Source organism: Mustela putorius, unplaced genomic scaffold, assembly GCF_011764305.1.
Source record: "Mustela putorius furo isolate JIRA1106 unplaced genomic scaffold, ASM1176430v1.1 tig00003983_pilon_pilon_pilon, whole genome shotgun sequence".
NCBI classification, from domain to species: Eukaryota; Metazoa; Chordata; class Mammalia; order Carnivora; family Mustelidae; genus Mustela; species Mustela putorius.
This window is the reverse complement of record NW_025422123.1, coordinates 11,481,442-11,499,849: the sequence shown is the minus strand read 5'-3', so window position 1 is coordinate 11,499,849 and position 18,408 is coordinate 11,481,442. Positions and strand designations below refer to the sequence as shown.

The following is an 18,408-nucleotide window of genomic DNA, read 5'->3' as shown; positions in this document are numbered from 1 at the left end:
TTACAGCGATGGGGGCAGCAAAAGTAGGCAGACCACGCCCAAGCCACTTCCTGCCCCAGACCATTTATCTGTTCGTCCCCTCATCCATCGTGTATAGCATGCCCACAAACACTGGAGTTGGCTCTTGAGCCCATCAGTATCTCACTTCAAGATTCATTTTTGTAATCTAAATCTAGTTTCTTTTTAAAAGCTACAGGGGATATTACATAGTTATCTGAGACTTAAAGGAAAATGGCTCATATAGAAATCCCACAGAAGTTCACAGAATGACAAAGAGAGAAAGTAAAATATGCTCCAGTCAAGCTTTTTCTCAAAAAACATCCTCACTAAAAGTGTAAAACCTTTCAACAAATCATGTCTTCAAATATGTTATTTTAAATACTGTATTACTTAAGCAAATATTTAAATACTATATTAGTTTCTCTGCATACTTGACTTGAATTTAATTCTACCTGTCTGCCAAATATGTTGAAACTCCAAATCCATTTTCATTTGCCAGGTCAAATGTTTATTTTGTTTTCCTACATAATATGCTCTTTAAAGTGTCACAAGCATACCAAATCTGATTTCTTTTTCATAGGGACATGGTAGGTTTTTTTTTCCCCCCTCTTCAGTTAATGGCCCAGGAGATGCTTCTCTTAAGGAATATGCAAAGGTATGTTCTTATTCCTGCCTACTAAAGGAACCCTCCACCTTTGTTATTGGAAAATAGACATTAACTTTCTTAAAGGAAGTAAGGAAGTTTAAAATGTGTCTCCTGGATTTACCTTCATTTTTGAAGCCTTACTATTAATTTCTTATGATCAAAATACCAAAGACTAGTTTTACTAGTTTTACTTAAGTTTACTTAAGTGACTCTGTGTATAGACTAGTACAATGAACAGGTATTGGGCTTTGATGATTTATAAATAACCATATTCGATTACAAAGTTTCTCTTTTCTTGGGCGCATCTATGTTTATCCAAGTCAGACAATCATTTGAAAATGTGCTCTTCATTTCAGAGAGCATTTACGTGCCTTTGAATATTTCTCTAAGAAAAAAAAACAGATTGCTAAAAACTTTCAGCATATTTCAGACAGGCATATTACTATGCAACTTATACGGAAGCTGAATATCTCTTTTAAGAATAAGTAAGATATATACTGAAAGTTTTTAGCAGAGTTCATCAGTGTGTCTAGTTAAGTTTGTTGTATCAGACCTAATTCTCTCCAGAAAGGAGCATTTGAGGGGGAGGTGTTGGGAAGCCACAGGGATAGTGATCTTCCTGTCCTTTAACTTCCTGGGAGTGCGGTGGGGAGTGGGGGGAGGGGGCAGTACCCGGAATTCTTCTTTCTCTCTCCCTCTGTTACGAAAGTGCAGATTCTTATATAGGCCACAGTATCTGTTCCGTTCAGCATCGCAGCACCTTCTGATTTTCTAAATCCAGTGCCCTTCTGTGTGAGCAATGGGAGTCCTGTGGGAAGTTCATGCAGCGGGTGACAGGGCTGTGTCATTGCTGTGGGCGATATGGTACACACACTCTTCTAGGGTTTTGAAATACCTGGCTGTTTCCCAGAGGTTAGGAACCCGTTGGTTTCTCCCAGTGATTTCTCTTCTAAATCAGAATCACTGCACACCAACTGAGACTGTTTTCCATCATCGACTTGAACAGGTTGTCTGGTCTCTTAAATCTTAGGGCCCACAGTTCTAAAGTATTTCTAAACATTTCAAGACCTCCCTAGGATAGGGAACCACAGAACCACAGATCATCAGAGCTGTATTCAAGAAGAGAGAATTCAGCCACCAAGGAAGCAACCAGCCTAATGGTTCCCTTCCTGTGTTAGAGGCAAAACCATGACCTAAAGTACAGGTCTTCTGAGTCCCAGGTCTGCATCGTCTTCACTGGGCACTCCAGCCCTCACCTGATGATGTAGAATGGCCCTCAGAATTATGTAAGAATATTTTACAGCTTTAGATTAAGATTAGGACTCCACCGTTACTCTTTAGCACTGTAGATTTTGAATATAGAGAGAGGTGAAGTTGTATGAATCCTGTGATGTACCCCCTTCTTTCCTTTTCAGATACATCTTGAAAGGCATCTCATTCGCTTGTTGTTTGTTCTCTTTCTCACCAAAATAAAACTGCATAAATGTAGGACCTCTTGAAAAGTTTGCAGTATTTGCCTTTTTTGCAATTTTAAGTTTTTCATTAAAAAATGAAGAAGTGTTTTTCAGATATTATGGCCTGCCTCTTTATTAAAATTCACCCTGCACTGATTTATATCCAGTGCTGAAGATCTTCTCTATCGCATTCGAGTTCATTGTTCTTAGGATCACTTCAGCCCTTCCCATTCCAGTCTACTTCAATCATCTTTTCTTTCTTTGATGAAGTTTGAGATTGGTAGCTTTTCATTGACTCTATCTAGGATTCCACTAAAAGGTAAGAAGAGAACAGGTCAAGAGCGATGTCCCCACCCTGCCAGCCAGCATTTATGCAAAGTGCATAGACTAAAAATGGCAGGGCGTTTAGCCCCCATTGGAGTGAATCATTTGCCAAGCCCATTTTCATATCACTCACCCTCATTGAGTAGTTGTTGTGCCGCCCCTGACTGAGGAAGAGATTAAATGCAGCTAAATCGATTTCTTCTAGACAGAGCATCTCAGTCACTTTGGAATAGGCTTGTTCCTGGTTATTTGTTTGACTTAGTGTTGTCGTTTCCTTATCTTCTGAGAACACTCCATGAAGTTAAAAAATATATAAAATGCATTTTTTTAAGTTGGTGAGTGATGTGTTGGGAGAGAATCTCTTTAGCCTTAGCTCTTATAACTGGTACAGATCAGGCCTAGAAATAGGTATGCTAAATCACATAAATGTGATGACTCCTACCTCAGTCCTATGCCAACATGATAGAGGCAGCTACTTACCACCCAATAGCCATTCGCTTCTTCTTTTGTAACAAAACTGATTTGTGGCTGGTGATACTGCCCTCCTGACACAATATGGCCTTCCTCTTCCTACCTGGCCACTAGGTCTGATCATACTACGGAGATCTGGCCAGTAGAATATAAGCCTGAATACTCTATCTAACCACCCTGTTAGTTTTCTTAAAACAGGAGTGCATTTTTTTCCTCACCTTCCTACATCTGATGGCTTTGTGCAGATGTACCATCTGGAGCTCTAAAAGCCGTTCTGAATCGTGAAGACAAAGTCACGGCCTATACATTATTAGATGTCATTTATATCTCAATAAAAGGGATAACTGACTTTTTAAATGGGAAAGAAAAAAAAAAAGCCACATCTTAGGAAAATGTCAGATCTAATGCTGGAAGATACTGAGGTCCTCATGACTTCAGCAAGGGGTATGTCAAGTCTGAACTTATCATCTCCAGAATCTTGCTTATTGTCTTGCTGGAGACAATCTCCAGTGTCTTGCTTAAGTAACTATAATTCTGAATCAAATTGCATGCAACCAAAAATATTTTAACTAGGAAAACCTGGGGATGAGCCCAGGTTGATAAAATTGAGAATAAACTTCAAGAAAGTCATTAATGTCCTAGAATAGGCCTGGTCTGGTATAAAAATAGTTTTATTCACAAGTCATAAATGGAAGGCATTTGACAGTTGCATTCCATTTGGCAGCAGTTGGACTCTGTATTGCCTGATGCTAGTAGAAATCCGGGTTCTCTCAGACAGGGCCTAGCTTATGCCAGCAAAATGAACTCATAAGTTGTGAAACAAAATTTCTTCCTGCTTCATGATGAGAGCAGATAATTCTCAGCTGTCCTGTGAACTCATCACTTTTGATGTGTCAAGGAGGGTATAAAATGGTGGCTTGTTCTGGCCCCTCTCCCACAGGCTTCTGTATGGGCTCTCATAGTCCGCTCCAAAGCGGACACTATTTTTTTCCTTCTTGTTAATTCTTAGATTATTGACAAATTAAGTCTGATTTTTTTATATCAAAGGAATATTTGTCATGTGGCTACAATAGTCAAGGAACTATCCTACTTACAGGACAAGTGTTAATGTCTGAATGAGTTTCAGACTAAGTCTTGTATTATTTAAAGGGTTGCGTTTATTCAGACTTCCCTACCCTGAAAGATTGAAGAAATCATTCAGCATTTATTAGATTTACTTTCTCTTACATTCCAGAGGAAAACAGGAAAAAAGACTTGATGTTAGGTTTTGTTGTTGTTGTGGTCAAAATACCCATGCTGATACTTAAGAAATTAAAATGCTGTGCCATAGAAAATAAGTCTCATCTGGGCTGTATGTTTTTCTACCCTCTAAAGAATACTATGCAAAGGAGGGTCTATAAAGTACTGCTTCATTTCACTGTACTTATAGGATACCCAATGTGGTACAGAAGGAGTTTCACTTAAAAGGTGTGTAGAAATCAAATTTTAGTTCATTTCATCATATTGTAAATGTACCAGGAAAGCACCAGTATTAAAGAATTCTAAGAAGTTGACTTTTATGCTATGAAGAATTTTAATTTGTTATTTTAGCAAGATCACATGTTCACCATTCATTTCAGTGTTGCCTACATGGTGTGTTTTTGTATTGTTTTGTTTTGTTTTGTTTTGTTTAATGCCCCTACCTGCAGTCAATCTGGTTACAAAGGCTGTTGCTTCAGTGACCATCAGGGTTATTGGACAGCTGTGACCAGCCAACTAAACTCTGTTCTCCCCACTCTCACCTCACGCTGCCCCCCCTTCTTATTTCTTACTTCTTCAAAGAGGATGACCTTTCCAGACAGATGAGACCATGTTTATGTCACAGTAATGCACTCCCTCCTAAAAGCTACAAACTGACAACACATATGTGCGTGCTTGCGTGTATGCGTGCGCACACACACATGCATGCACACACCATATTATACATCCACTCTCCAGTGCTGAGTATATTTTTTCTCCGGCTTCATTTTCCTAATCAAGGTTGGGTACAGTCATCACAAAAGGTGATAAAGCCTTTATTATGGAATGACAGAATTATTTTTCTCTTTCAGGAAACTATGGCATGTCTGTCTTCCTTCTAATGTTCTCTTTAAACTGCGTGGTATTCTAACCAGAGCACTAGCTTTGGTTAGACAGATTTCGGTGTTCAAATCACAGTTGAAACCTTTTCCTGTACCAGGGTAGCCTTGTTACCCTAGACTAATATTTCCAAGTCTCAGATTCTTCCACAGAACCTGCCTCTTGGAACTGGTGGGAAGGATTTGTGGTAACAAATATAATGTACCTAGCCCAGTACCCAGCACCCCCAAGTAGTAGCTATTTTCTTACACCACATCTTCTCTATAAAAATGTGCAATATGGTGAAATTTCCAGGGTACACATACAAATGGAATTGAGTTTAGATACAACCTTCCTCTCATAACGAGTACAACCAGAATCAGTGAAGGAATTTACAGCATCTATGAAAGATCAAATTATTGGGGCTATCTATTTAACACTGCCTGCTCTCCTCCAGCAAAATGACTGAAAATTCAGTGTGCTTCTTCAGAAGTAACTCTGTAGTTTTGTGACATTTGTTCACTTATATCTTACTAAATATTCATGTTAGAATGCATTTCTAGATCTTGTCAAAACTGCACATAGTTCAAGTTTTAGGGTTTTCAGTTCCATAAAAACTAAACCAGTTTCTTACTAGAGCCACTAAAGAACATTTCAGTTAGAGTGTTCTAGATTACTGCACACTTTATAGGTATGTAAAATGGTAACATATAGTAGTAAAGTATAGTTGTACCCTTTGAGTAATTTCACTTGGGTCAAACTTACTTGGATAGTCCTGTCTATATTCAGAAAGAAAATTCTATATTTAAAGGAGCTTTGTTAAAGGAGTCAGTGATACAGTGAAAAGAGCATAGGTTTGGAGTAGGAATCATAAGTCTTTCTAGCAATATGTCCTGCCTTTATGAAAAGCCACAGAAACTCTAATCCCAGTACTGAACACATGACTCAGCTTGGCTTCTCAGATCAGAAGGTTTAAGGAGAGATTGGGGTGGTAAGGCTGACTGAAGTAGATACAGAATTGTCTATACTAAATTTCGCAGATTTTCTGTAAATTAAAATTATTTCAAAACAAGTTTTTTTAAAAAGCCACAGAGAGTAAGCAAGCTTTAGTTTCTTTGTCTCTAAAATGGAGACGTCGCTAGCAGCAGATCTTCCTACCTCTCACAGTTGTTGAGAGGACCAGAAAGTGAGACAATATACACGAAACTCAGAAATGCTGCTGTTCTGTGCTCTGATTCCTCCTCACTTGACTTCACCCATTTTCCCACCTCTGAGTTTCCCTTGTGCCGGCTGCCAAAGTTGCCCTCTGCTTCTTTCAAGTTTTTGTGGTTGCTTTAAGGTGAAACTGTGCCTCACATCACCAAGTTACTAAAACAATTCTCCTTTCTTCATCTTTCTTCATAATCCATTCCACACCCTCACTGTGGCATGCCTGCTGTAAGCCTTCTTACTTAAGAACTGGGCCTAATGGCCACTGACATTTAATCAAATAACAGTTAGAACACATTTACTTATGAGTAAAGGCTGATTAAAATTTGGGCACTGACATCTGAGGATGGGAATTTCATCATCAAATATCTTAACAGAAACCATTTTGTTAAATAACCATAATTATAGGTTTTACATTTATGATTCCAGGGGATTTTGCTGCTCTGCATTCTTTGAAGCCCACGAGGCTGTCATAGTGTTCGGGCTGCTGGAAACACCGAATCTGAGTGCATCCAGGGCTTCTTGAGGAGATAAATCCCTCCAGTGCTTAATCTTTCAGAGATCTTGAAAACACAGTGATTATAAAGATGGTGTCTGGTTTCGTTTATTTTCTGAGTTCAGTAGGTAGAATTTTTTAAAGATAAGAGTTGGAAATAGACATTCCTTTTCTGAATGTGTAGACATTTCTGCTTTTTTTTCCTGTTAAATATATAGGAATTTTCATGTATTACATTGGAAACAAAAGCAATTTCGATAGCTATGATGATGACTGTTGTATTCACATTATAGCCATATTTGGTCAAGTCTGTTGCTGGTGCTTTTCAGTGATTAAAACTTGGCATACCCTGGAAATCATTTTCTTCCTTTGTTTTATGTTAACTCGTGCTTTCAGCTACATCAGTGTCTGTGGCCTATTTCTGTTGATGAACTTGTTCACTTCTGACTCATGAAAACAACTCAGCCAGTTATGAGAAAAGAAACTTCAGCTGTAAAATGATGAAGCACGTTCTTGGTAGGGAATAAACAATTTAATTTGGTTTGTTTTGTTGCTAATCTTACCTCACATGGTACCCAGTTGTAAAAGCCCATTTTTTTCCTCTATAATACATGCCCTTGAGAATTTTCCAGAGACTGGTGACTTCATTTCTTCACTGGGGCATAATCATTATTCATCTTCTCATCACTTCGTCTTCCTTCTTTATGAATTTTTAAAGTGTGTGTGATTCAGATTTACTGTTAAAGCATGTTTTTTGATAGCCCCATTCATATCAAAGTTGGTCTACAGTAATATTTTCCTTCAGTTGAAAATTCCTAAATGAATCATTTGACCATCGTACTAAGCTATCTTCCTAGTTAGAATACTTAAGTTTACTCTAGGAATAGCCAGTTTTTTAAATGTTGTATATACAACTATAAACATAAATTCTGAACAGGAAAACTTTAAAATGATCGTTCTGATCCATTACTGAGCCAGCTAATTGCGCTGCTGCTGGGCATTTCTGGTAGCAATAGTGCGGCTTGTGGACAGGGAGGAGAGTTCTAATGCAAGGTGAGCACGGGCTCTGTCACATTGACTCAGGAGCGTTCCAAGTAACAGCATGTGTTTTGGTCCTAATTTTAGAAGCACTCTTTTGTATGTGCCCCATAGATAAACCTGTCATTTTTGCAATAGACCGTGGTGTCAGAACCAAGGAGGGATTTAACTGAAATGACACAACATGATTACATTTTTAAAGATGACCCAGACTGACACATGGGGGTTAATTGTTCCCTCAGTATCGTGGACATCTTGTGAATCTCATGTCTAAAATGGCCTCAGTTCTGAAACCAGATACAGAAGCATAATGCTTGTTCCTTGAAGGGCAGACAGCGTAGGAGAGTGAATGGTTTTCAAATTCTGTCTTACGATTTTTGGTGTTTCACTGGGGAATACCTTTCAGAGGAGGAGGAAAATTGGAGGACTCTTAAGTCCACTTCTCTTGCCTCTATCAAAGGATCTCTGTTTTTGGCCATTTCATTTATGAGGGTTCATAGCAAAAATAAAGAACATAAACTTTGGATAAGACAGACTTGGTTTGAGATGGCAGCAACCTTATTTGTTTAGCAGCCTTAGACAAGTCACCTAACATCTGAGCTATAGCTTCTTCATTTTAAAAATAAGAACCACATGTGCCCCTTAAGATTATTAGAAGACTTAAAAGAGATAATGGAAAGGACCACCATGGCACCTGACACATAGTACTGAGTCAACTAGGGGTCGTCCCCTTCCCCTGAGAGCAGTGGTTCTCAGTTGGGTATGATTTTGCCCTCTAGGGGACATCTGGCAATACTTGGGGACATTTTGGTGTTCACAACCCAGGAAGAAATAGGTAGAAGCTGTTAGTATCTAGTCAGTCAAGGTCAGGAATTCAGTGAACATCCTACAATGCACAGGACAGTCCCCACAACAAAGATGTCAGTAGTGCCAAGGCTGAGAAACCTGCCTTCGAGGTTTTAGCTTTTCCACATACAGAATGTAGAATGAATATAAATATAAATATAAATATGTATTTAATTCTGCTAATGTTTATGAAACACCTACTGTGTGTCCAGCTCTTTGGGGATTTAGCAGTGAATAAAATAGACATGGTCACTACCTTCAAGTAGCTTTGCATTCTAGTTCAGAGGAAAGGGACAATAAACAAATAAATATGTTAGTGTGACAGATGATAGCCAGAGCTTTGAAGAAAAAGGAGGCAGCGTAATAGAGAATGACCAGCAAGAAACTGCTGTTTTATATGAAGTTGGTCATACACAGCTTCTCTGATAAGGTGACATGGCTTTAGAGTCTAGCAAATATAGGAGGATGTAATTAAATATTTTAGTTATTTGGGATAAAATTTTAAAAACCTGCCTAGAAAACATGCATATAAAGCCACTCCTGCACAAAATGTAGTCCACATCAGCTTCTCTGATAAGGTGATCTTTGAACAGAGACCTGAAGGAAATGAGTGAGCAAGCCAGACAAGTGATGCGGCAGGAAGATCACTGGGACAGGGCTGTAGCAAATGCAGAGGCTCTGGGATGGGAGTGTGTTTGGCATTCTTGAGAAACCTCAGGATAGACCAGTGTGGCTGGGATACAGAGTAAGGAGGAGAGAGAGTACTAGGAAATGAGACAAGAGAGTTAACAGGGAACAAGACTGTGTAGCGATTTCTAGGCCATCCTGAGAATTTTGACTTTTATCCTATGCATGATGAGACACCATTGGAAGTTTTGATCATAAATGACATGCCCCAGTTTTCATCTTTTAAAGGTTCCCTCTGGCTGTTGTTGTGGTGAATGGACTGGCAGGGGTGGGGGGAGGAAGAGTGGAAGCTGGAAGACCCATTAGGAGGTTGTTGCCGTAATCTAGGAGAGAGGATCATGATGGCTTGAACCAAAGTAGTAGCAGCGAAGGTGGAAGGTGATAAAGAATGGTTTATTCTAGATATATTTTTAAAGGTAGGGCTGAGGGGCCTTAGAGGGAATTAATTGATGAAGTAATATAAGATAAAAATTTTATTTTTACATGCAAAAATAAAATCCTTAAAAAAAAAATTAAATGTATCCCAAGGTAGCAACAAAGGGAGATTCCAAGCAGGAACTCCCTTGTTCTGTTAGAGTTCCATCTATATCCTTGAAGAGGATAATGAGAGCCACGTTGCACTGACAAGCTTCCTCCTCCATAGGATTTTATTTTAAAGGTGCCAGATTTTCCCACTATGTAAGTGAAGCCAGCCTCCATTCAATATGTGTGTTAAACTGCTTGAGAATTTGATCTTTCTAAATGAAAATGGAAAGGTCCACAGCTCTAATTCAAGGTTAAAGAGAAAATGTGGACTACATTTTGTGCAGGAGTGGCTTTATATGCATGTTTTCTAGGCAGGTTTGTAAAATTTTATCCCAAATAACTAAAATATTTAATTATATCCTCCTATATTTGCTAGACTCTAAAGCCATGTCAACTCATCTGGATATTACATAAACCAATGAGAATGCTTAGGAATGTTATTCAGAATACCTAAAGAGCTTACATTTATTAATTCAGTATGTGCACTTTTGAATATGCAGCCAAATAAAAGACACAAAAAAGGGTTACAGCATCCTCAATCAGAAAAATAAAAAAGAGGTCAGTTTTCTTCTATTACTTTAAAGAACTAGTTTGGGTAGAAGCTCACATAGCTTCTTACATTACTTGCCAACCTAGTTATTCCAGAGCATGTTTACAGTTTCAGGGAAACGTTAGTAAAAATTAGTACTAACACTGTATGAGGATTTACAACTAAACATGGAATTGTGTGGTTGCGTGGTACTAGATTACAAGGAAAAAAATTATACTTTTCTTAGAGAGCACACATTTTATTCCAGAATAGGAAATAATTTGTTGTGTGTAATCCTCCCCACTACTAGCTTAATAAATTCATATTTTAAAAATAATAGATATTGAAACAATTTTAAGTATACTATTTAAGTAACAATTGTATTTTCCTTATGTGACCAATTCATGCTTGTTCTTGATAGTTTAGAATATAATAGAAAAAACTCCTGTATTCATATTAATTAATATATCTAGACCCATTATAGACCCCCCAAAATTCAATATTTTGAAACAACTTTATTATGAACCACTATCACAAATACCCTTTTGTGTATTTCTCAATCACTGTTGCTTTGTACTTTCTGGGAATTACTCACTTATTTTTAGCACAAAATTCCCTTTAAACCCCTTCAATGTTCTCCTAGATTCTATAACTACTTCTTTAGGGAACTTCCTATGATTACTGTAATACATTCTTAATACCTTGGACCCACAAAATTGATTATTTTGAAAAATCATGTGGCGAGAACAAATAAGCACCTATGGAAAGCTTTATTTTTTTAGACAGTGATATAGAAAATTTATTTTCTTTTTATTCAGTTGTATGATTCAGAAACAGTGAGGATTGCATTGGCTCCCTAAATAATACAGTAACATTCTCTTTTCCCCCTCTCTCGCCTGCACTCTCTCACTCTGTGAGGATGTATATCCAAACCTGTGCTGTTTCTCTGAGATTTTCTGCCTCTTGATAAAAGCTTTGCTTATTTGTGTGTGTGGACATTTATTTAATGACCTCCTGTAGGTCAAGCAAAGTTAATTCAAAAGGAGTTTCTTTACTTTCGAATTCTCTCTCTCTCCTTTTTTAAAGATTTTATTTATTTATTTGAGAGAGAGAACTTGAGGGGATGGTCTGGGAGAGGGGCAGACTCCCTGCTGAGTGGGGAGCCAGACACGGGCTGCACTCGATCCCAGAACCCCGAGATCACGACCTGAGCTGAAGGCAGCCACTTAAGCAACTGAGCCACCCAGGCGCCCCCAGATTCTTTTTATTTTTAAAAATATTTTTTCTTAATGTAATTCACCTAAGAACAAGTTAAAACATCACTGAAATGTGAAAGTGAAAAACTAAAACCTCCCTGTGATCCTAACCCCAGAGATATGTACTATTAAAATATACCATGCATGCTTCTGGACATTTACACAGACACACACACACACATGTGTGTATGTTTTAATCATAAATCAAGACACAAAGACACCAGTTCTCAACTGCCATTTTCAATCAATAATCTTAGAACTACAACTTTTAAGGGGATATAAGTGTAGGACACATGGAAAAGTACAGGGGTGTAATCTATCTAGAAAAACAAACGTTCCAGAAGAGAAATCAGGGTGCCCTGGGAACTTCAGAGAAAACTTCCTAAAGGAGGTGGTACCTATGCTGAAGGGGAAGGAGTTCAATACAGTGTGGAGGAGAGGGAGATGGCCAGCACAGTCATGGGGGGGGCGGACACAGGGCAGCAACATGGCAGATGTGACAAAGGGTGATCTGAGTAAAGCACAGAAGATATTAGGTTTGGTGAGAACACTGCTTGCCTATAGAGAATGAGCCAGATTATGCCTGCATTTGGAAGCCAAGCATTTGAGCTTGAATTTGATGCAGTGATCAGCTGAGAGCCATTTGTTTAAGTTTATGAGGCAGAGGAATGGAAGTGGGGTGGGGGGTTCCAGGAGGCCCCGATATGGTAAGGTCTTGCTATATGCCATAGCCTTTTCTCTCTATTTTTATTTAAAGTTGTCATACCCAGATGGGTTGGGAGAGTTAAAATATTTGGAAGGAACCAGCCAGGAACTGGTTGCAGGACTCCAGGCCCAAACTGATGAGCCCTGTAGTTGGGTGTAGAAGCAAAGAAAACATACCAGATGGTTGGAGGGAGACTAACTTGACTCTTGGGTAGGAGAATCCACTTAATTACAGACCCATCCCCAAGCAGAATGAGCACACACCTGGGTACCAAGATGACCCTGCAACAATCCAGGTAAACCCTTTAACCTCAGCTTCTTTATCTGCAGGGAGCTGGGGATATGGTTTCTAAGTTTCTTGAGCAGTCTGTGGTGTTTACTGATCTATTTAGTATCATTCTGCAGATGAACCACAACATAGATGAACATGTATACACATTCCGTAATTTGCATGCCTTCACATTGCTGGATGCTGCCGCCAACCACTCCATCAGAGGTTTTCGACTTCAGCAGCCGATTCCTGTTTAACATGAGGTCGTTGGCAGATTACTGTTGGCATTTTGCCTTTTCCATGCAGAAGGGACTTCACATTTCAATCATGGGACTTCTAAGAGTAATCAAAGTAAGATTTTTTTTTTAAAATCCAAGGTGGAAGTGAGACAGACAAACTTTCATTTTGGTTTACAAGTTATGTTCTGTGATTCCGTATTGCTGGAGAAAGATAAATGTCATGTGTCTTGAGAAGCCGCCAAGAGATAATGCCAGCACATAGTTTCTCTAACCTTTACATATGCTTCAGTGAAAGCATGTGGAGAATTTAAATGAAACTGTATGCTGCATAAGTAATCTGGCCTTAGACTGGAAGGGATAGAGGCAAATGGTGACTGTCACTGCTGAAAGTATTTTTCCAAGACACAAGCAGTTTCATGTTAATTGAAATGAAAACATGGTACTGAACATTTAAATTAACAAATCCATACTAGGAGTCTGTTGTGTTCAAGATATCAAACAAACAAACGGATTACACTAGGTAATGCATCTGTTGGGACATTTCCTTCCCTGTTTTCATTTAGGTAGGACCCCCCAAAAAAGGAGTTCATCTGGCATGGAATTCTGCCTTCTGAGTTTGTTTTACAATAACCAGAAAAAGCTGTAACTTGTTGGTAGTGAGATGAATGACTATTAGCATAACTATTCTCTCTTACCTTTTTAGAAAGCTATTCGAATGAAATTTTGATAATATCGTTGGGTGCTTGGAAAATCTTAGGAATAATTCTTCCAAAAATGAGTTTTCCTTGCCCCTAGATGGTAATACTTTGTTATGTTGTAATACTAGTAAGGTTTAATTTTTTAAAAAGCCTCTGGGTGTGCACCATGAGTTTCCAAGAGCAGTACTAATACCTAATGAAACCAAAGAGTGGGTAGAATTACCAGATAAGAAGAAAACAAACTGGTCTTGCAGATACAAAAGCATGACTAGTCCAGAGATGACCTTTCATTCCTGTGGCAATCCATTGTGTAATTTGAGAACATTCAGTATGAACAGAAGCTGTGGTTAATTTGCCCTGATTATTCAGTGATATACCTCGGAGAAGTCATTTAGATCCAAGTTTTATTTATTAGCTTGGCCTCTTTATCAACTATATGTCTTAAAAAAAATTTTTTTTTTACTTCTCTGAAATCTCAGTGTCCTCAACTGTAAAACGGAGCTGTTAAAACAGTTCATTTTAAAGGTTATTGTGGGGCACTGGGTGGCTCAGTCATTAAGCTTCTGCCTTTGGCTCAGGTCATGATCCCGGGGTTCTGGGATTGAGCCCCACATCGGGCTCCCTGCTCCGTGAGTCGCTTCCTCTGCTGTATTCCCTCTCTCACTGTCTCTCTCTCTGTGTCAAATAAATAATATCTTTAAAAAAAAAAAAGGTTATTATGCTGCTCTCTGAAAAGAATCGATAGGCATTGTCAGCCTTGTCATTGTGACCATGCTGTCCTATGAGGCTTATGATTTTCCCCCTTACATCTTTTCCAGAGATTTCCTATAGTACCGGGAATAGAAAAGGACTGTCAGTGAGCACTTCCATGTGGACTGGAATGGGTGATCTGAATCGAGGCGGAAGGGAAAGTGGAATCGGGATAGTACAGGAAATAGGAACCAAGCTTTTTAAAAGACTTTTGTCTTTAAAAAGCTGCCTGCCATCCGTGGAATTTGGACAACTTAATTACAAATATTACAGTTCCTGATTTTAGATCAGACAACAAAGATTTATACTAATTTCTTTTGCCTCCATCCATCTACCCATCTGCTCATTCAGTGGGCCAGCAACATTTACTGGGGCCCCGGTAAATCCAAGCCAAAAATTGGCCTGAGATTAGAGAAGGAAAACATAGTTACTATCTTTAAAGAACACAGAGCCTATGATGGTTAGATATTTCCTGCCTTTCCCAACTTTGAGGTGATATTGTACAGACTAGAGATAATATAATCAGATGCTGAGTGATTTGGATCCTTTTGCAAGGCCACTTTTGTCCCTTTCCTTTGGTCATTTGAAATAATTCATGGGGAAGAGAGAGAAGTAAACAGAAATTAGCATGATGACCATATCTGTATTGTTCTCAGCATCCTTGACTGCCAGTCCGTGTCTCTAATCTCATTTTGAGTGCATTTGACCATGCTGTGATTAGCACACGTGCGCTGTGTCATGTACTAATCAAGGTTGCTGGTGTTCATAGAACTGCTGCCCAACCTCGCTTACGTCAGAGCACACACAGAAAATGAAATTGTGTATGCCACACTGAGGTAAATGAACAAGGCAGCTTATCATGAGGTACCAGCCCAGGGGTTTTGCTGCCCCAATCTTGTGCAGCACTGAAAGGTGGTTGGGGCTACACACCTGTGATGTGTTTGCAGCACACCTGTGCACTGTCAGCTACGTTACATTTGGAGCACCCTGCATTTAATTACCCCCAGGTTTTGCCTTCTTCGCTGACCCAGGGCCTTACTTAATTTTGTTTGGCCATGAACACTTTGAGCACATTAACTATGGTGGCCGTGTGTTACGGTTTAGTAGGGAATGTATAGACTTTAGAGGATTCCAAAGAAAAATATTGGAGTAAAAACATTACTGTAGGTTGAAGACAGCTTCTCATAATGAAAATAAGCTGACTTGGGAACTGAGAGTCCTGGACTTCCATGCTAACTTGGATCACCTTTGGCAAATCACTTCTCTCTGAACCTCAATTTCCTTATCTTTAAAATGAGGTGGTTTGAACAAGATGAACCCTCCGGCTCTGTAGTTTTGATTTATTTCTTGTTTATTTTTTTTAGAGTATGCACATACACATGCAGGGGGAGGGGCAGTGGGAGAGGGAATCTTAAGCTGGCTCCACACTCAGCACAGAGCCCAACGCAGGACTTGATCTCACAACCCTGAGAGCCAGATGACGGAGCCACCTGGGTGCCCGGACATGCCTGGTTCTGTAGATGCCTGTGCATCTTTGCTGTCAAGTCAGCTGCTCTTCCCTGAGCATTTGCTGTTTGGACGCTTAGTCACTGGCTTCCTGCATGTGCCCTAGGGCCAGCTTCATGGGGCTCCACTATTTGGATGCTAGAGGAATTGAAACCTAAGTACAATGCTTGATGAAGAAAAGATGATAGACACTCAGTCGGGCATCTGAAAGGAATGAAGCTAGCTGGGATCACTGAAAGTCCTTCAGTGTCTTTTAAGTGTGGTTCAGGATTCCCATCTAGCTAAATGCCTCACTTGATTAAACCTGGCAACCCTGACAGCCTGAACCTCTTGGGATGAGTTTTCCTAACTTTCATTTCCAGAAATACTACTCAGATACATGAACCATGTAACCATGTATGCAGAAACCAAGTATCAGTTGTCCAACTTGTGGAAGAAGAGTCCCATTATGAATTTTCTTTTTCTGTATTTATCTAAGTCCTTTCTGTTTCGCATGTGTTGGATGGGATGAGGCTGCCTGGCCGGAGAGCAGCAGAGAAGACTTATAGGAATGCATAGATAATCAAGAACTAGCCACATTATGGTGATGTTAGTGATGGTAGTCCGCCCTGATTGCAGACTAAAATGGTAGCATTTGTTCATTCCACGGAGGTTTCATTGTTCATTTGCCATGTGTCAGAAATTCTCTAGGAACTAGAAAAAAAATCTGAGAGATCCCTGATATAGTCAGACAAAGCCACATTAATGATACATTGTTAACCTTGGACCTTTTTTTAATAAACACATCAGTAACTGATTCCTGATGTTCAAAATTCTCTCTTGCTGCTGTCCATTAGCATACACTTACTGAGTTATGTATCAAATACACTTAAAAGGGCAAAACTAAATAATGCATTCACGTATCAAAAAATACTTCTAAGTAGGAGTGCCTGGGTGATGTAGTCATTTAAGCATCTGACTTGTTTTCGGCTCAGGTCTTGATCTTGGGGTTGTGAGGTTGAGCCCCACATGAGGCTCTGTGCTCACTGGGGAGTCTGCTTGGGATTCTCTCTCCCTCTCCTTCTGCCCCTCCCCACTAAAATAAATAAATCCTTTTAAAAAATATTTCAAAGTATATAAAAATTCACCCAATAATATACCCTTTAGGAAACATAATGTTTCAGATATACTGCAGAGAGGATCCTCATGCACATATGTGTGTATTATGTAGTGTATGTATGTATATTATGTAATTACGTAGATGATACATGTTCAAAAAGGATACTCGAACCTAGAGGGTAAATAAGTCTGGGTTTATGTCAGCACACATGCATGTTTGTATCTATGGGGTGAGGAGGAGATTAGGAAGGAAAGAAGGGGGGGACAGAGTAGAAGAAGAGAAGCAAGGGAAAAATAGTCAATGGTCTTAGAAGAAACCACAGGAGTTAGTAAATTTTACCTTAACTCCCACCACCCCATCTATCTTTCCTGTACTGAGCAGCAGCTAGTGTACCATTATTCATTCTATCAACAGATATATCATCGGAATTAAGTTGACTACTACCCAAATCAAACAAAATGAAGAAAGAATAATTTCAGTTTAAAAAAATGTAAAAATATCCAGACGTTAGTTGTACTTATGTAATCCACAACTATGATAAAGAAAACTTACCGAAAGTCCTTCAAAGCAGAAAAAAAATTAAAATCTCAGGGAATTTTTTCCGTTCCTGGCCAGAACCTCATTCCAAGAAGTACCAGCCTGTCTCATTTCAAAATGTTTCCCTTGCCAAGGAAGCGGAAGCGGTCATATTCTTTCCCACCGAACTATGGGTGAATTATAATTATCCTACCTCCTGTGGGACAATGAAGCAGCAAACATCTGCTATACTGAATCAGAAACCCACGAGTGAAACTATACTAAACTGTGAATCATACGTGGACTCAGATGAAAGGTTTTGTGTTGTGTTTACCTTTTTCTTTATTTTCTTTCCATTTAAAATATGGACTTGTTAGCTCTGGCTCCATGTTCTGAGGGAAAGTAGATAGATTCCATTCATTGACTCTGACTTTAACAATGAAAATCCCCAGCTTTAAGTTAGTACCTGGGCAATAATGATAAACGGTTTTCTCTGTTTGATTTGTTATTATCCCCTAAAAGGATGGTACAATTAAGAATATTTGGCACACAGTCTAAGAAGTAAGATCCTTTCGTTTTTTTCACTGTAATGACAATAACAGAGAAGAAAATGGCATTCTAAACTTCTCTTCCAAAAGACTCAAGTTGCAAAACTACTGTTACTTATCATAATTTCAAGTTTCATGATTTTTATGGTAGTACGAAACTGTTTACTTAGTAAAGTCAGGAAAGGAAAATGGAATTTCAATTCTGCATTTTAGTCACAAAGACATAGATAATGGTCTACTTGCTCTGAAATATTGTTTGTGTATCTTTTTATCTATCAGAGAGCAGAAAGACAAACTCGAATTATGGATTCAGCCCAATATGCAGAATTCTGTGAAAGTCGACAATTAAGTTTCTGTAAGTAAATGTTTAATTTTGCTTCATTATATTTAAGAGATCATGTGTTACAGATATACAAAAGTATGGTACAATCTCCGTTCCTTAGAAATGGGTGAATTTAACATATGCATAGCTATAACTGTTAGAAACAGCCCCTACAT

The 18,408-nt window shown here is 38.9% G+C and overlaps 1 protein-coding gene across 6 annotated transcripts in view; it reads left to right on the top strand.

The window, feature by feature from the left end:
- Nucleotides 1-18,408, top strand: part of SUPT3H (SPT3 homolog, SAGA and STAGA complex component) — a 560,284-nt gene that overhangs the window by 409,973 nt on the left and 131,903 nt on the right. For all 6 annotated transcript variants that reach the window (XM_045071047.1, XM_004739777.3, XM_045071049.1 and 3 more), the window contains one exon: nt 18,190-18,265. In XM_045071047.1, the coding sequence (XP_044926982.1) occupies nt 18,190-18,265 (76 nt within the window). The remainder of the gene's footprint in view (nt 1-18,189; nt 18,266-18,408) is intronic.